Raw genomic sequence first — 23,407 nt, 5'->3', positions numbered from 1 at the left:
CCTGATCACCTTCCTCTCCTCCAAGTACTTCAAAATGTGTTCCTTGAGGACCTGCTCCATGATTTTTTCCGGGGACTGAGGTGAGGCTGACCAGTCTGTAGTTCTCCGGATTTTCCTTCTTCCCTTTTTTAAAGATGGGCACTACATTTGTCTTTTTCCAATCATCCAAGACCTCCCCCGATCACCATGAGTTTTCAAAGATAATGGCCAATGGCTCTGCAATCACATCAGCCAACTCCCTGAGAACCCTCGGTTGCATTAGATTTGGACCCATGGACTTGTGCATGTCCAGGTTTTCTAAATAGTCCTTAGCCTGTTCTTTCACCACTGAGGGCTGCTCACCTCCTCCCCATACTGTGCTGCCCAGTGCAGCAGTCTGGGAGCTGACCTTGTCTGTGAGTTCAGAGGCAAAAAAAAGCATTGAGTGCTTCAGCTTTTTCCATATCGTCTGTCATTAGGTTGCCTCCCCCATTCAGTAAGGGTCCCACACTTTCCTTGACCGCCTTGTTGCTAACATACCTGTAGAAACACTTCTTGTTACCCTTCATATCGCTTGCTAGCTGCAACTCCAGTTGTGCTTTCGCCTTCCTGATTACACTACTGCATGCTCGAGCAATATTTTTATATTCCTCCCATGTCATCTGTCCAAGTTTCCATTTCTTGTAAGCTTCCTTTTTGTGTTTAAGCTCACCGAAGATTTCTCTCATTTGTATCATTCCCAAAGACTTGGTCTTGTCATCTATTTGTATTGAACTTTGCTACCCTGAGATATACTTGAAAACATGATTTCTTGCCTTATTGAGGGAGAAGATGGTTTTGTGACAGGAGTAGAAATCATGTTATTGGCTCTGCTGCAGATGATGTGAGTGGCAGCTGTTTCCCTATCTTTAAAAATGAGTTTACAAAGTGCTTTGAGGACCTTTAAGGGAACAAACTATGGGCTTAATGCAAAGCCCATTGAAGTCACTGGGAATCTTTCCATTGCCTTCAGTGGGTACTGGATCAGGCCCTGCATAAGTGCAAAATATTATAGCTCACAGTGATTAAGATGTTTAATGTTCTTCATATGGTGTCTGTATAGAATCCTTTATAGCCTTCTTTTATGAGAAGCCAACATACTCCATGAGTCTTCCTGTATGAATTAAAAATAAATGATAAATAATAATTGACCTCTGATTGCTTTACAAAGGTTAATACACACTTTTAACCCCATTATACAGATAAGGGAAACTGAGGGCTTGGCTACACTTGCAAGTTGCAGCGCTGGTAGAGGCTTTCCAGCGCTGCAATTAGTAACCGTCCACACCTGCAAGGTACATCCAGCGCTGCAACTCCCTGGCTGCAGCGCTGGCTGTACACCTGGCCAGGTTGGGGTGTAGCGATTGCAGCGCTGGTGATCCAGCGCTGCTCATCAAGTGTGGACACACACCAGCGCTTTTATTGGCCTCCAGGGAATAAGGAGATATCCCAGAAAGCTTTTAACTAAATTACTCTCTTTGTTTTGTTATGCAGCCTCTCTTTGTTTTGTTGTGAACTCGGATCGGAGTTCCGTTGAACTGCTTATCTAAAAAACAAACACTGATCACAGCAAACAGGAGCTATCTGTACCTGGCTGTGAACGATCAAATGAGAGGCAGGGAGTGAATGTTTGCTTGACAGAGAAGCAGCGTTGGAGGCAGGCTGTTTGCAATTAAGACCAAGGGTTCGCGAACATTTTGTGATTTTTCAATCCAGGAAGCTAAAGTGTTGGCTCCAAAAATCCACTCTCTCTCTCTTCCCCGCTCCCTGTCACAGTACACCACAGGTTCCCAAGTTCCTATGTTGAGTCGGGCAAAGTTGAGTAGAGAAGCCAGGGGTCCTGACTCAGTCTCATTGTCAAAGCACTTAGACCTCTTTTACACTCTAATGATCAGGACACTGACACTCAGCTTCACTGCACTCTTCTCATCTGTATATGGTTTGGTCAGCTGTTGTAAGTTGGTATAACTCAATTGAAACCACCAGCTGAGAATCTGGCCTTATATTTCTTTTGTGGCTAAAGGGCTCACGTTCATTTGCTCAGCTAACTCTGACCTGTTCTCTTCAGAAGTACAGCACCACTTAAGTGAAGTCCTGAAGTGTTGGGACTGTTGTAGGTAAGCTCCACTGTGAATACATTGAGGCACTGATTGCTGCTGAAGCTTCACTTTGGTTGACATCGTGAATTAAAGATGAGGCTCTCCTGAAACTACCTTATTGGGTAATTTGGGATACTCTTCCTCATTATTATTTATAAATTATTATCTATTAAGTACTAACAGTGTATTCTGTTCTGTACAGAACTCAGGATGACACTGTTCTTGCTCCAAGGAGCTCAACATCAAAATAGACAGGCAGAACAGCTCACACATATAAATGCTTTGGATGACTGGAGGAAGAACTCAGTGGAGCTACACCGATTTTAATACTGGGTGTGAGGCTGCATTTCTTCCTTAGCAGTTAGTAGGCTTTGTGGAAGACAGGGAAAGGGATTTGAGTGAAGTGTGCTCTCTAAACCATAATATCATCCTATCCAGAAAAGGAGCTTGGCTGGTTTTGCTGTGTCACTGGCAGTTCTGCCTCATTCTGGTGATGACTCTGTGAATGGGGACATGTCCTTTTTGCTTGTATTTATAGAGTGCCTGTGGCAGGGTGAGGAAGACTGGCACATCACTACCAATCCATCTTCTCTGTACATTTGGAACACCTGGGGTTGCTGAGTAAACTCACAGGCTTTCATGAGAGACACCTGTGGATCCAGAGCTCTGTTTTAATGTACTCAGTTTAGTATGAGAGGGAGCTCTGGTCTAATAATTAAATCAGAGAATTGGGAATTATTCTGAACTCTGCCATCGATTCATTCTGTCACTCTGGCCACGTCAGTCAACCTCTCCTTTCTTCTGTTTATACATCCATAAAGCAGGTATATAAAATGTACCTACCTTAAAATGATGGTATGAGACATAATTAACTTATGTCTATAAAATGCATTGAGATCCTTAGATGAAAGGAGCTATATTAATTGCATTATCATCTTTTGTCTCAATATCAGTATATTGATTTTATTGCATTGGCATCTAAAGACAATAGAAGAAAACAGTTTCTTTTTGTTTTTTTTAGATGCCTTATTAAGTTTAGATTTTACTTTTGCAATTAACCGCCTTCATTACTAAAGAAATTTTTTTAAAATTAAAAACACAGTTAAAATTAAATTTCCTTTCTTTTACTCCCCTTATCCCCACATATTTTTTTAAAGAACTTCTCCTCATTTCTTTGTGGGATATGCCGGTGGTGTCTGTCTCAGAGAGAGGTGCAAATTAACAATGTGGTGTTGGAAACTCGCTTACCAAAGAGAGGCTCCCTAACCTTGTAGTGTTTTGAGTCTGAAATAGAACTGAGATCAGGTGCCTGCGGGGTGTGTCATAGAAAAGAGCTGGAGTACCGATGAGCTGCTAATTTGGTCAAGAGTTGTTGCACCGATGAAAAGGTTTTGTTTCTGCTACCTCAGTCTATCAGATGGATGTGTTAGGTCTGAAGCATTCTGATACTTCATTATAAATGAGAAAAATGTACCCCATGTCATCTGTTTTTATAACTAGTGAGATCAGGAAGAAGCAAGTGTTACACTGGTTTTTAAGGACACAATGCTTTATTTTTGGCTATTGTAATTTAGAATTAGCTCATTATTTTAGCCTAATTCTTAGCTGAGAAGAATACATACAACCTGTCAGTCTGATTGGTAGGTAATGTAACATTCTCTTTTCTGTCCATAGAGGCTTTATCCAGTTGGCTCTTGAGACTGATTACCTCTGAGAAACTGAATTGTCTGATTTCTCCTTGATTGGTGTTTAAGATACATTGATAAAATAGCAGTATAAGGATGTTCACTTTAATTTCTTGTAAACAGGGAGCATCAGTTTCCTGGCTTCTCAGTTTATCTTACATGATACTGAAATGTACACAAGTGGAATAAATAAAGGCTCAAGGGTAATGAATTCCTAATGCAATTCACTAATGTTTGTGTCAATTAAAAATAGAGATAAAAGTTTGTGTTGAAACTATTAAAACTACCTCAGGTAAAAATGGTATTGTTTGTCAAAGGAATATAAAAACAGATACTCTTGATTTTTTTTTCTCCTTAAGGTGTTAAGCTAGTTGTAGCAATTAGTTTAGTAGTGAAAAAGCAAGTTACTAATCCATTAGATTTCCAGTGAAAACTCAACCAGCAAATATGGCTGCTGCCTAAGAGTTGCTAAGATAGCCGTGATTCAGAGAAGCAAGCCTCTGTAGGATAGAACTTGAGCATGTCCTGAAATTGTATGTACTTATGTCCACTGAAATCAAGCTTTAAAATTAAGCATGTGTTTCAGTGCTGTCTTGAATTGGGGCCATCTGTTGTAGGCTGCAGAAGGAGTAAGCCAGAGGCTGTCTTAGGTAGCTTGGTACCTTAGTTGGAGAATATATTAAGGCCTTTCTGTCCCCTTCACAACCCACAGAGACAAAAGGTGTCAATGATACTGACAATACTATAAAATAGAACAAAAAAGATGACATAAAAAATAATCTCTATTCACATTCTTCAGGGATTCTCCTAGAATACAGCCTTAGAGACAGGAACTAAAAAATAAGATTTGTTTGTCATTTTGGTCAGGTCTCCTCCTTTCTCTTTTTCATTCTCTTTCTCCTTTCATATAAGAAACTGAGGGTGGTAACATAGGGACGTAGAACAGGAAGGGACCTCCTGAGTAATGGAGACAATTCCCCTGATATCACAGGGAATTCTTGTCATTTATCAAACTTCATCTTAAAACTAGTTGTTTGTCCCGAATACTCCTATTGGGAGGCTGTTCCACAACCTCACTCCTCTGATGGTTAGAAATCTTCTAACATGAGTTCGAACTTCTAACAACTTCTAGTCATGAACAGGTCTGACTACCAAAAGGAGGCCACCAGACAACTCTCCAATACCAAATTCTACAGGCCACTTCCCTCAGATCCCACTGAGGAATACACTAAGAAACTGCACCATCTACTCAGGATACTCCCTACACTAACACCGGAACAAATCAACATACCCTTAGAGCCCCGACGAGGGTTATTCTATCTACTACCCAAGATCCACAAACCCGGAAATCCTGGACGCCCCATTATCTCGGGCATTGGCACTCTCACTGAAGGACTGTCTGGATATGTGGACTCTCTACTCAGACCCTATGCCACCAGCACTCCCAGCTATCTCCGTGACACCACTGATTTCCTGAGGAAACTACAATGCATTGGTGACCTTCCAGAAAACACCATCCTAGCCACCATGGATGTAGAGGCTCTCTACACAAACATCCCACACACTGATGGAATACAAGCTGTCAGGAACAGTATCCCTGATGATGCCACAGCACAACTGGTTGCTGAGCTCTGTGCCTTTATCCTCACATACACAACTATTTCAAATTTGATGACAATATATATCTCCAGATCAGTGGCACCGCTATGGGCACCCGCATGGCCCCACAGTATGCCAATATTTTTATGGCCGACCTGGAACAACGCTTCCTCAGCTCCCGTCCACTCACGCCCCTTCTCTACCTACGCTACATTGATGACATCTTCATCATCTGGACCCATGGGAAGGAGACTCCGGAAAAATTCCACCACGATTTCAACAGCTTCCACCCCACCATCAACCTCAGCCTGGACCAATCTACACGGGAGGTCCACTTCCTAGACACCATGGTGCAAATAAGTGATGGTCACATTAACACCACCCTATACCGAAAACCTACCGACCGCTATGCCTATCTTCATGCCTCCAGCTTCCATCCCGGGCACACCACAAGATCCATTGTCTACAGCCAAGCACTGAGGTACAACCGCATCTGCTCTAACCCCTCAGACAGAGACCAACACCTACAAAATCTCCACCAAGCATTCTCAAAACTACAGTACCCGCATGAGGAAATAAGGAAACTGATCAACAGAGCCAGACGTGTACCCAGAAGCCGCCTACTGCAAGACAAACCCAAGAAAGAAACCAACAGGACTCCATTGGCCATCACATACAGTCCCCAGCTAAAACCCCTCCAACGCATCATCAGGGATCTACAACCCATCCTGGACAATGATCCCACACTTTCACAGGCCTTGGGTGGCAGGCCAGTCCTCGCCCACAGACAACCTGCCAACCTGAAGCATATTCTCACCAGTAACTGCACACCGCACCACAGTAACTCTAACTCAGGAACCAATCCATGTAACAAACCTCGATGCCAACTCTGCCCACATATCTACACCAGCGACACCATCACAGGACCTAACCAGATCAGTCACACCATCATCGGTTCATTCACCCTGCACGTCCACCAATGTAATATACGCCATCATATGCCAGCAATGCCCCTCTGCTATGTACATCGGCCAAACTGGACAGTCTCTACGGAAAAGGACAAATGGACACAAATCAGATATTAGGAATGGCAGTATACAAAAACCTGTAGGAGAACACTTCAACCTCCCTGGCCACACAATAGCAGATCTTAAGGTGGCCGTCCTGCAGCAAAAAAACTTCAGGACCAGACTTCAAAGAGAAATTGCTGAGCTTCAGTTCATCTGCAAATTTGACACCATCAGCTCAGGGTTAAACAAAGACTGTGAATGGCTTGCCAACTACAAAACCAGTTTCTCCTCCCTTGGTTTTCACACCTCAACTGCTAGAAGAGGGCCTCATCCTCCCTGATTGAACTAACCTCATTATCTCTAGCTTGCTTGCATATATATACCTGCCCCTGGTAATTTCCACTACTTGCATCCGACGAAGTGGGTATTCACCCACGAAAGCTCATGCTGCAAAACGACTGTTAGTCTATAAGGTGCCACAGGATTCTTTGCTGCTTTTACAGATGCAGACTAACACGGCTACCCCTCTGATACTTAACAACTTCTTGAAACCCATTCACAACCCATCAATTAAATACTTGTCCTATCTCATACAAACATGTTCCCAGTTCATAATGGTAATATTGTGACACAATTTACTCCCACTTAAAAACACCTGGGAAAAGGGAGGGATATTGTGAGTTGGTGAGTCATAGCTTTTCTTACAGACTGTCTCTGGGGCAGCATAACACCATGCTGCTCCCAGCACTGCACTCATGGTCAAGTGACAGCTGAGCCCCATTGGCGGTTGTTAAATATTCTTACTATTCTAGCAAAAGCTAGTAATGCTTTCAGTGCCAGGCATGCACATGGTGCAATATAATTACTACCTACAAATAATTTATCATGTACAGACCTGTAAAAATAAACTAATAGTATGTCTAAATACAATGAAGTCTGCATGAAAAGCTGCCTATCATAATACATAGCTCTGAGATAGCACTTTTCATCAATAGATCTCAAAGCACTCTACAAAGTAGGCTAGCATCACTATCCCCATTTTATAGAAGGGGAAACTGAGGTATAGAGAAATAAGTAATTTGCCCATGGCCTATCCGCAGCTGGGCATAGAACCCAGGTCTGCTGAATTTGAATCCGGTGCTCTATTCACTGAGCCTCAGTGCTCTGAAGAGAAACTGAAGTATTAGCCTGTCTAGAGTGGCTTATGTGCATGCGTGCCAACCTCAGGGCAGACTGTCCGGGAACAGGGCACAATCCCCAAACTTGTTGTGTGTTCTAGAATTAGATTTCACGAACCAAGTAACAAGTGTGAACTCCTAAAACATTATAACATCCCTAACATGGAGTCACAGGCAGTCCTATTAGGCACTCTGCTCTGTCTTACCACCTCAGGCAAGCATGACTTTGTGGCAGATGGTCACAGTACACCAAAGATCACAAAATGTTCAGGTTACTCCCAGTTCCGAAGGACAAGTCACTTACCCCAGGTCAATTTGCACCTTAGATCTCTCCCTAAGGATAATGCTTGTAGCTAGTCCTGTAACAAATTAACTAAAGGTTTATTAACGAGAAAAAAAAAAGTCATTTACAAGGTTAAAGCAGGTAAACCTGCCCCACACACAAATGAGTTAGTCGGGTTTCAAAAGCTAATAGCAACTTCTATAGTAAGCAGACTCTGTATATCCTTTAGGGCTAAGCCAGGCAAAACAGCTGGGGACTCCTTGCATATGCTTAGGCTATGTCTATGCTACCACTTATGTCGGTATAATGTATGTTGCTCAGGGGAGTGAATAAACCACCCCCCCGAAGGACATAAATTACACCGAACTAAGCGCTGGTGTGGAGAGCTGCTCCCACCGACATAGCTGCTGCGGCTTGTTGGGAGCAGATGAATGAAGTCGACGGGAGAGCTCTCTCCTGATGGCTTACAGTAGCTACATGAGAGCTTACAGTGCAGTGCAGATGTGCCTTGGAAATACTTACCCCTCAGAGTCCAAGCAGCATAGGAATAAGAAGTTCTCCATAACAGCCATTTTCATTCCCTTCCCCTGGTGGGCTGTGGTGGGCCGAGGACTTGGGCACATGCCCTCTTCAGGGCTGTGGGGAAGCAATAGACAAAGTCTTTGTTCCACTGTGGCCCATTTGGATTCAGTAGTCCTTCCTGACGGGCAGGAGATAACGCCTTCGGTAGGAATCCAGCATTTTGCATTAGGTGAAGTTTTTTTTTTTCCTGTTTGGTGAGTTCTGTAGTTCAGAACAAACATTTTACAGTTATAGAACAAACACTTACATATTACCTTTTAGCATGGGATATAGAGGTTATAAGTGAGATTAATGCATGCAGCAATTTACAAGCATTTCATAAAGTCTACACACTGCTCACATTGATGTAAGTCCAATACCTATCTTAACAATACTACACAAAGGTGAGACAGAGTGGTTTTCAGCAATGTATTTGTTAGTATTCAGTGAAGCCTAAGGGCCTTGGCATAAGTTGACATCATCACATAGGCAACCTCCTAAGGTTTCCCCAAGTGTAAAAGTTCTGCTTCACCTCATTCTAAGACTGCCTCCGAGGAGCAAATTTATCAACAGCCCTGAGAGCTTGCTTAAAGAGGTTTCACTATATGACATAGCAAATGATGCCATAATACTGTACAGGCTTAACGGATATGCACACGGACCAGTGCCAAATCCAAAAGAAATTATGGTTTAAGGCAAGAGGTTGGTAGAAAATGCCCAAGAGCATGCAGTTTTTCCTACTCAATTTGTCATCAGAACTGTTACAGAAAAGAGATTAACAAATCAATACAGTCTAAAATGAGAGAAAATCGATAGAAACCTGTAGTGGACTGGAACAAAGCTATCAATTTACAGTATTCTGTGCAGAGAACTCTCATCCAAGCCTTCTTGATGAAAAATGATACAAAAATGGCTATTTTGGGGCAGATTAATTATCTGTTTTACTTGGCTGACCTTCATGACCTCAAGCCTTGCCACATTACATTTGCTGGTCCAGCACTGCTAACTTTTCCTCTTATTAGTGCTCCATTATAGTTAAGGTTTTGCCAAATAGGTTTATAAGTGTGCCATTAAATTGTATGAAAGCTAGAATCAGGCATATAGTGTGCCGCCCCAGGAAAATTCTTCAGCCAACCAATCAAAAGTCAAGAAAAACCTTTTTTTTTAATAAGAATTAGTTGGAACATGGTCACATAAATTATTTACCTCTTTGCTCACCAGCATTTATAAAAATATCATTACTGTTTTCTCTGTTTTCAAATGAAAACAGCAGAGTTAACATTTGAAAATGGACTCTCTTACTGATGATGTTATACAGGTTATTGGAAAAATATTCAGAGTAACGTTGGGATATTGCATTGCGTACTACAAATGGATGACATGGGGCAGGTCTTAATGGTTCCAAACTAGCTTTTGTTGTGTGTTGAATTGGTACATTGAGCTTTCAGAAATGATTAGATGCTATGTGGCTTTAAACATGGAATAAAGTATCTCTGAATAAAGTATGAACATGGAGTAAAGTATCTCTGGACTGTACTTTGATTATTTCTCTCTGCTGTAAAATTTTCTTTTAATTTTGGTATTGCGTTTGAACTTTGAATATGTTCATATTGATACGTTGTTGAGACTGGCACCTTTGATCCTCTGATGTTCCCAATCTTTACCTCTCTTTAATCCACTTGCTTCATGAACACCTCCACACTTTCTTGCATGTGGCCTGGTCTACACTATATGTTTATGTCGAATTTAGCAGCATTAAATCGAATTAACCCTTCACCCATCCATACAACGAAGCCATTTACTTAAAGGGCTCTTAAAATCGATTTCTGTACTCCTCCCCGACGAGGAGATTAGTGCTGAAATCGATATCGCTGGTTCGAATTAGGGTTAGTGTGGACGCAATTCGATGGTATTGGCCTCCGGGAGCTATCCCACGGTGCACCATTGTGATCGCTCTGGACAGCACTTTCAACTCAGATGCACTGGCCAGATGTATTGGAAAAGCCCCGTGAACTTTCGAATCTCATTTCCTGTTTGGCCAGTCGAGCTCATCAGCACAGGTGACCATGCAGAGCTCATCAGCACAGGTAACCATGCAGTCTGAGAATTGAAAAAGAGCTTCAGCATGGCCCATATGGGAGGTATTGGATCTGATTGGGGAGATGATTCTGTGCTATCCAAAAGACGAAATGCCAAAACATTTGAAAAAGTCTCCAAGAGCATGATGGAGAGAAACCACAACAGGGACTCAATACAGTGCCGTGTGAAAGTTAAGGAGCTGAGACAAGTGTACCAGAAAACCATAGAATCAAATGGACGCTCCGTGGCAGAGCCACAGACATGCCGCTTCTACACTGAGCTGCATGCAATTCTAGGGGGGTCCACCACCACTACCCCACCTCTGACCGTGGATTCCAAGGAGGGGGTACTCTCAGCCATGCCTGAGGATTTTGCGGACAGGGAAGATGAGGAGGACAAGGGCGACCTTGAGGAGAGCGCACAGCACACTGTTCACCCCAACAGCCAGGATCTTTTTCTCACCGTGACTGAAATACCCTCCCAAGGCGGTATCCCGGACCATGAAGCCGTAGAAGGGACCTCTGTTGAGTGTACCTTTTCTATATATAATACATGGTTTAAAAGCAAGTGTTTTTTAATGATTAATTTGCCCTGAGGACTTGGGATGCATTCATGGCCAGTACAGCTACTGGAAAAGTCTGTTAACATGTCTGGGGATGGAGCGGAAATCCTCCAGGGACATCTCCATGAAGCTCTCCTGGAGTTACAGCCTTTGCAGAAGGTTTCTGGGGAGAACCAGCCACGTGGTAGGGGAAGGGGTAAAGCGATCATCCCAGAGAATTGGATGGGGGGGGGTTACTTTGGTTTCTGCTGCTGCACGTTAACACGCTGCTTTATGAAGGTTGCAGAAGCCGAAAGACGATAGCTTACCGTGGCCGCCTGTGAGCCGAATTCTGTTGCCCGGCCCTGCGTCTGTGATCTCTAACACCAAAGCCGCAGGCACTCAATGTAAAAGATGCAAAATGCGACTTTGTACCGAAATCACATGTGCTATGTATTGTGAATAGTGTTGTTCACCATGAAAGAGTATACCCATTGTTCTGTAATATGTATCTTTTCAAAAACTTCTCTCCCTTTTTTCCCTCCCGCAGTTACAAATTTTTCAAGCCTCCCTTTTCTGTCCTGAAGGCTCTCTCAGATAAGGCGGTGAAAAAAAACGCATGTGCGATTAAATGTTCTCTGAGATCATGCAGTCGACTCGCAATGAAAGAGCTCATCTGATTGAGTGAAAGGACACAGTACAGGAAAGCAGCCAATGACCATGAGAACAGGAGGGGTGAATGAGATGAGAGGTGGCGGCAGGAAGATCAGAGGAGGCAGGATGCAACGTTAGAGCTATTGCGGGATCAGCGGACATGCTCCGGTGTCTGGTGGAGCTTCAGGAATGGCAGCAGGATCACAGAGTGCCGCTGCAGCCCCTGTTTAACTTCCCTCCCCCCTCCCCAAGTTCCATAGCCTCCTCACCCAGATGCCCAAGAATGTGGGGGGGAGGGACGGGGAGGCTCTGTGCACCCTGCCACTCCACCCCAGTGGACAGCCCAAGCAACAGAAGGCTATCATTCAACAAGTTTTGAAGTGGCCTTTTCCTTCCCTCTTCCCCTCCTCCCACACCCCAGCCGGGCTACTTTGTCAGTTCTCTCCCTATTTTTATAATCAGTTAATAAAGAACACATGGTTTTTAAACGATAGTGATTTTATTTCCTTTGCAAGCAAGCTATGATCGAAGAGGGGAGGGTGGGTGGCTTACAGGGAATGAGTCAATCAAGGGGGCAGGTTTTCAGCAAGGAGAAACAAACAGAACTCTCACACCGTAGCCTGGCCAGTCATAAAACTGGTTTTCAAAGCTTCTCTGATGCACAGTGCTTCCTGGTGTGCTCTTCTAATCGCCCTGGTGTCTGGCTGCGCATAATCAGTGGCCAGGCAATTTGCCTCAACCTCCAACCCCACCATAAACATCTCCCCCTTACTCTCACAGAGATTGTGGAGCACACAGCAAACAGCAATAACAATGGGAATATTGGTTTGGCTGAGGTCTGAGCGAGTCAGTAAAGTGCGCCAGCGACCCTTTAAATGTCCAAATGCACATTCTACCATCATTCTGCACTTGCTCAGCCTATAGTTGAACAGCTCCTGACTACTGTCCAGGCTGCCTGTGTACGGCTTCATGAGCCATGGCATTAAGGGGTAGGATGGGTCCCCAAGGATAACTATAGGCATGTCAACGTCCCCAACAGTTATTTTCGGGTCTGGGAAGTAAATCCCTTGCTGCAGCTGTTTAAACAGACTAGTGTTCCTGAAGACGCGAGCGTCATGAACCCTTCCCGGCCATCCCACGTTGATGCTGGTGAAATGTCCCTTGTGATCTACCAGTGCTTGCAGCACCATTGAAAAGTACCCCTTGTGATTTATGTACTGGCTGCCCTGGTGGTCTGGTGCCAAGATAGGGATATGCGTTCCATCTATCGCCCTACCACAGTTAAGGAATCCCATTGCAGCAAAGCCATCTACTATGACCTGCACATTTCCCAGAGTGCCTTTGGTAGCAGCAGCTCAGTGATTGCTTTGGCTACTTGCTTCACAGCAGCCCCCACAGTAGATTTGCCCACTCCAAATTGATTCCCGACTGACCGGTAGCTGTCTGGCGTTGCAAGCTTCCACAGGGCTTTCGCCACTCGCTTGTGAACTGTGAGGGCTGCTCTCATCTTGGTATTCTGGCGCTTCAGGGCAGGGGAAAACAAATCACAAAGTTACATGAAAGTGCCCTTACGCATGAGAAAGTTTCGCAGCCACTGGGAATCGTCCCATGCGTGCAACACTATGCGGTCCCACCAGTCTGTGCTTGTTTCCCAGGCCCAGAATCAGCGTTCCATGGTTAGAACCTGCCCCATTAAGATCATGATCTCCAAAGTGCCGGGGCCTGCGCTTTGAGAGAATTCTGTGTCCATGTCCTCATCACTGTTGTCACTGCGCTGCCGTTGCCGCCTCCTCGTCTGGTTTTTCAGGTTCTGGTTCTGCATAAACTGCACAATAATGCGCGAGGTGTTTACAATGTTCATGACTGCTGCGTTGAGATGAGGGGGTTCCATGCTTGCCATGGTATGGCATCTGCACTGAAAAAAGGCGCGAAACGATTGTCTGCCGTTGCTCTGGGGAGGGGTGACTGACAACATGGCTTACAGGGAATGGCTTTGCATCAATGAGAGAAACAAACAACTGTCACACAGAATGGCCCCCTCAAGGATTGAACTCAAAACCCTTGGTTTAGCAGGCCATTGATTTCACAGAGGGATGGGGGAGCAAATGAATACAAAACAAATCTGGTCTATTTCTTGTTTTGATCCACTCCATCTATCTTTTATATCTTAGGCTGGCAGCAGACGGTTCAGTATGACTGCTAGCCATCGTCATCTCCTGGGTGCTTGGCAGAAGACCCTGCATTACAACTGCTAGCCATCGTCGTCTCCTGGGTGCTCACAAGGAGATGGTGCAGTACGAGTGCTAGCTATCGTCATCTCCTGGGTGCTTGGCAGAAGATGGGACTGACCTGGCTGAGTCACTCCCATGTCTGCCCAGGTGCCCCTGACCGACCACACCGAGGTCGGCTAAAAGAGCACCAGGAGTATGATGACGATGGCTACCAGGCATAATACACCGTCTGCTGCCAAAAGGCAATGAACTGCTGCTGTGTAGCAATGCAGTCCCACGTCTGCCAGCACCCAGGAGACGTACGGTGGTGGTCAGCTGAGCGGGCTCCATGTTTGCCGTGGTATGGCGTCTGCACAGGTAACCCAGGAAAAAAAGGCGCAAAACGATTGTCTGCCGTTGCTTTCACGGATGGAGGGAGGGAGAGGGGGGCCTGATGACATGTACCCAGAACCACCTGCGACAATGTTTTTTACCTCATCAGGCATTGGGATCTCAACTGAGAATTCCAATGGGTGGGGGAGCCTGCGGGAACTATGGGATAGCTACCCACACAGTGCAACGCTCCGGAAGTCGACGCTAGCCTCGGCACTATGGACGCACACCGCCGATTAATGTGCTTAGTGTGGACGCATGCACTCAACTTTATACAATCTGTTGCCAAAAATCAAATTCTGTAAAATTGGAGTAATTCCATAGTGTAGACATACCCTATGTATCACAAGCTTTGCAAAGCCACTGTTTAATCCTCCTTTGTCTCTCTCCTTACAACTAACTTCTGCTGTGATGCTTACACAATGCTGCCAGGTGATACGGGGCAGGTGGTGAGTTTCATTGTGTGTGTGGGTAGTCTCCATGAAACATATTTGTGTTATTGTTACTTCATCCTCCCACCCACTGGTTTCTCATCCACCTGTTGTGGTCTTGTTATTAACCTAGACTGTAAGCTATTTTGGATACAAGCTGCCTTTGAACTACATGTCTGGTTTGTATGGTGCTTATATAATGGAGCCTCTACGTGATTGCCACCACAATACAAACAATAATACGCAAAGGGAGACCAGGAAGTAATGTACATAATAATACATTGTATGTTTACATAAATCCAGGAAACTAGAGATGTTCGATAGCATCTGGTCTAAACTTATCCCTATTTTAAAATACTCCCTAAAAGCTCGAACCTGGTCCCACCAAAGTCAATTGCAAAACTCCCACTAAATTCTGTGGAGAAATCAGCTAAAGTCACTTAATCCTATGCTCCAGTCACTGATTTGTTGCATGGTGGCTTGCATTTCATACGAATTAATTTCTTTGCCATGAAGGAAGCACATAAGGACCATTTTTTAATCTTTGTTTTGGTGTTAGGAATAAGAAAATGATGAATCCCCGTAGAAGGTTGGTTCACAAAGTGCAAGCTCTTGAGGAGTTCTGCAATTCTCCCTGCCACCCAAGTATTCAGCTATGTATATTATTCTTCCTGGTAATGCAAGATTAGCAAGGCAGTGGGAAAACCCTCCCATGCATGTATTTGTTTTCTAAAGCAACCATTACCAAGACACGTGGGTCCCTCACATTCAGTTTAAAACCAACAAATCAAAATATGAAATGCACAGCGTGACAATCCACCAAACTTATGTGCAGTCCATACCTTTGTGTAATGGGAAAGTGCATCTGGTCAAATTGCTTCAATGGAGCTCCTCCCCCACCCTTTTTTAAGGGCAGATGGGCTTACTTGGGGCCACAGCTGTCAGATGAGTTTCACCATTTATGAATTAGTGATTAATTAAAAGCTTGAATAAACATATAACCTCTATATATTGCTCTGAAAATCATCACACTGTAGTGGACCGTAAAGAAGGATGTATTCCATTGGCAAACACCCTCAGAAGAATATATCCTGCCCGGTGATCTTGAAAAGTTCATTTCAGAAATGTTAAGATGCCCAAGAGATATTTAACCACTATGACACTGTGTAGGTACCAATGACATAGGGAAGGATAGGAGAGAGGTCCTGGAGGCCAAATTTTGGCTGCTAGGTAAAAAATTGAAGTCCAAGACCTCCATGGTCACATTCTCTGAAATGTTTCCAGTTCGACACGCGGGGCCACTTAGGCAGAATTTCAGGGTCTCAATACATGGATGAGACGGTGGTGTAGGGAGGAGGGGTTTAAATTTATTAGGAACTGGAGAAACTTTTGGGAAAGGGGGGATGGGCTCCACCTAAACCAAAAGGGAACCCCATTGTTGGCCCTTAAAATTAAAAAGGTGATTGAGCAGTTTTGAAACAGGGCTGGGGGAAAGCCGTCAGGTGCGGAGGAGCACATGGTTCAGACAGAGACATCTCTTAGGGAAGGATCTATTAATGGAGATTCTCTATGTCCTAGTAAGGAGGAGAAGATGGAAGATGATAAAATACAGGTAGGATCTGATGAGAAACAGTCAAATGAAAAAAAGACCCATTCAATTACATCATGTAATGGCAGACAGCTAAAAAGTGACAAGTGTTTAAAGTGCTTACATACAAAGGGTAGAAGTCTAAATAATAAATTGGGTGAACTAGAAGGCCTCATATTAAATGAGGATATTGATATATTATGCATCACCCTCTGGGGCACCTGACATTGACCACTGTTGGAAGACATGATACTGGGCTAGATGGACCTGTGGTCTGACCCAGTATGGTTGCTCTTATGTTCTTATGACAGAGAAGAAGAGAGTAATGTACAATGCAACTTCTTCAAGTTGCTTTTGTATATTGCATGATGCAGTATTTTGGCTTCCTGTTTACTACAAATTCTATCATTTAAACCTGTATGCACTAGTGCAGAAGAATTTTTGTCTGTTAGATATGTTTTTAACATTCTTGTTATCTGTAATTCCTGCCTATCCTTTTTCTCTCTTTCCCTATTTTGATTTTTTTGTTGGGTTTTGTTTGTCTGGAGGAATTAATCTCCCCCAACCTTTGCTTTTGTAATTTCAAGAACAGCTTTTATAGTATTGCAGAAAAGCACACAGAAGGAGAGTTGTTCTTTTGTCGTTTTTGTGGCTGCCTTGAGCATAGAGTCCAGAAATAGCAATAGAAAACTGATTTTCCTTGCTTTTTTTTAATGAGAATTTAATCATAAAAAAGCAAAGATGCAATTTTCACTGGAGTAAAGAAAATTAAGCTGTAAAAGAGAGTAGCACATTTAGAACAGGTTTGGAAATGTTAACAATCTGGAAAAAGATATTAAGCCAAGTTTTTAATAAGTGACTAGTGATTTTTGGATGTCTCAATTTTTGGGAGCCTAACTTGACTCCCTAAAGGACCTGATTTTCAGAAACTTGGGAGCAATTTGGAAAGGGGATTAGAATGGAAACTGTTGTATTGCCTTAAATATAGTGGCCACTACCTTTCCTGCTCTAAATGTAACTGTCCATTGCCGTGAACACACTGATGGCAGTATGTTGTCTTCCTGCTTTAGGGTCTGATCCAGGGAGCACTGAAGTCAATGGTGGGGTGCGGTGTCTTTCCAGTGACTTCAGTGAGGACTGTATTTGAACCTTAGGGCACCTCTACACAGCAAAGGAAAAACTCATGGCTGCCTTGTGCCAGTTAACTCAGGCTCATAGGGCTTGGGCTTCGGAGCTGTTTCATTGCTGTGTAGACTTCTGGGCTCGGGCTGGAGCCCAAGCTCTAGGGCCCTGCAAGGTAGGAGAGTCCCAGAGTTCAGGCTTCAGCCCAAGCCCAGAACTCTACACAGCAGTGAAACATCCCTGTGAGCCCGAGTTGGCTAGCATGGGCCAGCTGTGGGCTTTTCTTTGCTGCATAGACACTCCCTAAGTTTCTCAGAGAGCACCACATTTGGCTCTGCTTCTTGAAGTACAAGGGAAGGAAGTGCAAATGAAGATCAACACATTTCCAGCAGGACAAACTTGCTCTCTGAAATGAAGTATCCTGCTGTCAGAGCAATCACCTCCACAAAATCAGTGTCTTTTGCAGGGTGGATAGTTTCTGTCAGAACCTGTCCAGTTGGTGGTCTTCAGGGTTGTTGACAGTCTTACTCATCCAGACTTTCTGTAGCCAGTGAAGATGATTTAGGGCTCAGTTCAACACCCAACAAAGTAAATAGAAAGACTTCCATTGGCATTGGGCCTTAGTTCCTTGAATTTTTTGGCTTGCTCAGGGGAAGAAGTGCTTTTCACAATCAACTGTCCATTCACCTAATTAGCATTAAAGCAGCTACCCCCATTGACTGCTGGCAATATGATCTATGCTACATCGAAAATTATGTATCATATCAGCCATAGCCAATGGGGAATGTTGTTCCAATATAGCTTTGTTTAGTATTGTACATTGAATATTGGGATTTGTCCCATGGACGGTATCTCTGTCTCCAAATCTGAGATATAAAAAAGGTGGCTGTAGGCCATATTTTCAGACTAAATAGGCTGGCTTAAGTGCTAGCACATAGAATTGATCTGAATCAGAAATCTCTGCTTTATCCTGCTCTTGCTTTCATGCTATTGTTTGAATCTCTAGAGGTAGGGTATAATTTTTAAGAAGTACCAAATGATTTAGGAACCTAAGTCCCATTTTCAAAAGTGATGCAGGCAGTAGGAGCCTAGATCTTATGGGAACTTATGGTCCTGAGCACCTATGTCACTTTTGAAAATTGGACTTACATGCTTTTGAAAAAGTTACCTGGAATCTTCATGTGGACTTCTCAAGAAATTGTACATTATGCTTCTAGTCCCTCAAGGGATGATAGGATTTTCACAGGGAATACAGGTGTGTGTTACTCTTCTCTATCATGGCATCACATGCTGGGGGTGGATTATTTTTTTAGATAAATTTATTTTTCCAGAAAAGATTATTCCTGTTACTATTATTTTATTATAGCACCTACCATGGTTTGATTCTTGATGCCATTTCTGCTCTACAAGAGTTGAAAATCAAATATCGCTGATACTGACCTTTAAACCAAGGGGGGATGAATTTCTGACAAGTAAAGTGAGAGAAAATAGAAACACTTAATAAGGGGGCAATCAGTTTTTAAACCATGTTAAGTTTCTATTTCACTTTTTCATTTCTACACTGGTGAAGTTATCAAGTTACAGTATCTACATTTGGGACATCTGTTTAAAAAATGCTGGAAAAGAAAAATGTACAGGTAGTTGTTGGGGCAATAAGGAAGTTGGAAGAGCCAGATAGGGACAGCATTTTGGGGTTGTATATTCATTAGCCATCACGCTGACAAGCCTTTTCGTATTTTACTTTGGTGGCCAGAGCAACACATAAAGTAGCAGTAAGAATTGCAGTTTCAGAAAGAGAAGGGGAATGCTATGTGCACACCCAGCAATAGAATGCTATTTATTGATCCATCAGCCTGCATGAAGTCTTATGACATAAATCTTCTGGTTTTCTCTTGCACAGCAAGTCTGAAATGCACATTGTTTGGAGAGGAGTGCAGAGAAGCAGCAGCATAATGTTTTGGCATATTAAAAGCAATATTTGCACTAATGAATTGTGGCGTTGGTGTTGTTAACCTTCAAGTACATCTGGTTTCATTACATATATTATGACTGAAAAGCCGTTCAGAAATACACAATAAACATCCAGCTCTACTGTTTGTGTATATTGTTGCAAGAGAGTCTTTTTTTTTCTTTTCCTTCTGATGAATGAAGGCCCTGTTCCATTTGCTTTTGTGCATGGTATGTAAAGACGTTTCTTACATAAAAGCCCTGGAGATATGTATTAGGAATACACTAGGACTAAGAGAATGCAGTGGATTCAGAGGTGACCTTTTGTTTGTTCTAGGCCTCAAGTTTGCAGCCAGGCTGGCAGTGAGCCAGTGGGAGAATAGATTTTTATTCATTTATGTTGAGTTCATTCTTAGAGTGCCAAGCCAGGGATAATTATAATAAAGTCGTTTTATTTAAGGACTTCAAATTTAGAAACGCTACATACTTGAGGGACCTTTTGTGTATTGCAGCTGAGTTTAAACAGACACCGCTAGTCTTTTTTCAATTTTTTTCCCCTTTACTTACTGATAGCTTCGTCTAGATACCTTTATTACTACAGGGATCATGAATTATATTGCCACCCATTATCTCTCCAGCAACAGTTGACATGCTTCAGGTGGGTCTCTTCCCTTTCATTGAGGTTGCATATGTTTCCTCTTCAGTCTTTGTAACCGAAAAAGGAGCTGGAGCTTGTCTGAAATCTTCCTCTGGCATTACTGGGCTAAAACTGTAATAACTCTGATATTGTTTGAAAAATCTGGACCTACTACTCCAATCTATTTATTTGTACCCTAAAAATCTGATATGCTGTGCTGTATATGTACTGGAGGCTTATAAACTCTTTTGAATAAAATGCTTCTACTTGCTTTAATACAATCCTTCTTTCTTGGCTTCATTTCTTTTTTATGTTCAGGGGAAAAATGAATGGGAAACATAAAGGAAGACAGTTGGATATGTGCTAGCAAATTAGTTTTATGTTAAGGCTACCAAAAATGAATCTATGAATTCCAGATTTGCTCTCCAGCAAAGCTATTTTATTGTCATTCATTCAGTTACAAGGTATCTGAACAGTGATCTGAAATATACATTTCATTTTAAATTGGGTAATAAAATTTATTGTCTGTCAAAGGTAGCAGTTATAATATACTAAGCAACAATGCAAATACAGTTGAGAATGTCTGCATTGTTGCCAGCCAGTTTTTCTATAATAGTTATAACGGAGGGGGAATTTTGACACTGACACTACTGTTTTTCTTTGATGATGATAGAGGATCTATGCTTGAACATCTTACATTTTTGTAAATGAGTAGGAGTCTCAACCCATTCTACATGCAGCACAAGCCTCCTAGATGAACCGCTGCATACGTTTGCTCTTATTCTTAATCTACAGTCCTGATGCCAGACTGTAATCATAACATAAACCTTAGCATGAGCTTCCTCCTGAGCTGTCTTTTTCTAGGATTTAGCCTTGTCTCTATCCCTCCCTTTAGTTCTCTCTTGCTTGAGAGAGTTTTACTCCTGAGTTGGATTGAATGAGAATCAGCTGGTTTGGCAGCAGGTTAGCTCTGCACACCCAAACAAGGTCTTAATGCGTGTGATACTGTTTAGCATTATGACTGTGTTGGATTAAGAAAGAGGGGAGAAACTGTGGAGACAATTTTTGGTTACCTTTGTTTAAATGCATGTTCATTTGATTATTAGCATATATACCTCTACCCCAATAGAACGCTGTCCCCGGGAGGCACAAAAAACTTACCGTGTTATAGGTGAAACCACGTTATATTGGACTTGCTTTGATCCGCCGGAGTACACAGCCCTCCCCCCCGCCCTGGAGCACTGCTTTACCGCGTTATATCCGAATTCGTGTTATATCGGGTCGCATTATATTGGGGTAGAGGTGTAATAGTATTTCATTGTAATATTTCTAAAATATAGAGATTTGGATGAGCTTGGGAAAAAAAGATATATAATAAAAAGCTATTGTTCCTCATTGTAAAGTCCACATATTTTACAATGGGTCATCAGCTTGTTTGTAGCTTTTCGGGGTAGAATTTAGACCTGCCAATCACTAACTCAGGGACCTGCCACAGATTCTGTACAGCCTGTTAGCTTTGCTCTGCTTCTGCAGCTACATGTAATGTGAGGAATGGAGCTGGGAGGGCAATCAGTTTCTTGTCCCACAGAACTTTTTGAGATTGCAATTTTTTTTCCCATTCTGCATTTGAGACAAACCTGAGACTTTTTGAAATTTTTTGTGAAAAACCATAATCACACCACAGAGTAGCCAACACTTACTTGGGAAGTGACCCAGCTTGAAGTCAGGCAGAGCAGGGGCATGAAACTGGTTCTTCCACATCCCAAGTGAGTGCCCTAACCACCTGGCTATTGCTGTGCTGGGCTGGGTTTCTCTCTTTATGGTTTTGACCTGATACCTCTCCCAACAAAAAAAATTCATGTCAATTTTTGTGAGAGAAGTTTTGGTTTCAATGAATTGGCATTTTCTGACCGAAAAACTGTGTTGTCAAAGAGTTCCCCACCGACTCTAGTGAGGAGAGACCTCCCTGCTGCAGTGCTTTAGGATCTTTCGATTGAGACCTTTTCTAAACTAAAACAAAAACCTAAAAAATAAATGTGTGGGGCAATAGAGTTTTTTTAGTTTGGCTAGATCTCTGCCAAACTTTTCAGCTGGCTTTTGGGGTTGAGTCATTCTTGATTCTTAGCTTCCATTTCTTCCTGTGGCATGGCAGCAGTGTTTGCCCTCTGCTAGATATTAGCATGGCAGACAGTCAAGTCAGTAAGAAGTTTAAAGTGAACACTATTTCCTCATGCACCTCTTTGTGGATAGAGTTATTATTTTCTTCCCCAATTGAAATTGAGGCCCCATTGTGCTATGTGCCACACATACCCTTTTTGGGGGGGAGGAGATTCAGAGTTATTCTCCCCTGGGGAGTATTTTGGAAAATACACCAATTGGAGCATTCCAAAGGCAAAAATTTACTCTCTTGTTGAAATATCCCTCTGAGTCAAGTCTCAGAGTCTTCAGAGTTTATAACATTATCCAGAATGGGTGTGTGTGTGCAAACCACTAGGAGCAAGGGAATCTCCAATAGTTTCTCTCTTCCTTTTCTCCCCCATCCTCTCTTTTTAAAAATAAAACTTGAAGCATGGTTTTGCTGAATGGAGAAGTGCAACCTGAGACCAGCATGTCAAGTATGTGAACTTCATTTTCCCTGTGAAACCAGTACTCCTCCCAGCAGAGCAAACTGCATGAACCCAGAACAGCTGAAGCGATACACCAGTGTTCTTGTTTAATAATACAAAGGTGGTTCATTAGCCCAGTGTGCAGATAAGTGCAGCTGCAGTTCCCTGTACAGAGGCTGCCAAGAGATGCCTCTTGTGTGTGTAGTTCTCTCTTCATTTAATTGTTGCTGTAAAATCCGAGGACTTCATGCACCTGCATTCTGCCCTGAGTCACATCCCAAGGGGTGGCAAGATGAAGCAATCTTGCGGATGAGTTGTCCTGGAACAGCTGTTAGATCCAAAGTGCACCAAAAGACAATCACTTAGCAAAGGGGGACTGGAAAGTAAAAGCACATCTTGTAAGATAAAAGCAGGCTAGTAATACTTAAAGGTCCCTGGAGGGCAGGTGAGGATAAAAGATGAAACACATTAGAGAGCGTCCTCACATATGGTGAAACCATTAGGGGTAAGGTTCATGTGGCTGTGATACTCTGATATCAATCATAAGGCAACACACAATGATACAAAAATCTTGACTGGAATCCCAAAGCATGATGGGGTTTGGAGCTACTGGGCCAAAGTCTCTGCTGGAGTAAACTGGAGCATTGAAGTCAGTGCACCTGTGCCAGTTTACACCTGCATAAAATTTGTCTACTATGCCATAGGGTCATTCAGCTCCTGGCCAGTGTCCTTAAGCTAATGATATACAAGAGAATTATTAGATGTT

At 43.0% G+C, this 23,407-nt stretch overlaps 1 protein-coding gene across 14 annotated transcripts in view; it reads left to right on the top strand.

Annotated features, from left to right (window-relative positions):
- The window catches only part of SERGEF (secretion regulating guanine nucleotide exchange factor), a 257,753-nt gene that overhangs the window by 73,767 nt on the left and 160,579 nt on the right, over positions 1 to 23,407 (top strand). Inside the window, exon 10 of one of the 14 annotated variants that reach the window (XM_039536460.1) lies at positions 19,352 to 19,444. The exons of 11 other annotated variants lie outside the window; for them this stretch is intronic. In XM_039536460.1, the coding sequence (XP_039392394.1) occupies positions 19,352 to 19,360 (9 nt within the window). In that variant the 3' untranslated portion in view covers positions 19,361 to 19,444. Of the gene's footprint in view, positions 1 to 3,791; positions 3,831 to 4,944; positions 4,966 to 19,351; positions 19,445 to 23,407 lie in introns of those variants that run through there. 2 more of the 14 variants (XM_039536461.1, XM_039536459.1) reach the window with 2 other exon arrangements.

This window comes from Mauremys reevesii, linkage group 4 (assembly GCF_016161935.1).
Source record: "Mauremys reevesii isolate NIE-2019 linkage group 4, ASM1616193v1, whole genome shotgun sequence".
NCBI classification, from domain to species: domain Eukaryota; kingdom Metazoa; phylum Chordata; order Testudines; family Geoemydidae; genus Mauremys; species Mauremys reevesii.
This window is presented reverse-complemented; position numbering and strand designations above follow the sequence as displayed.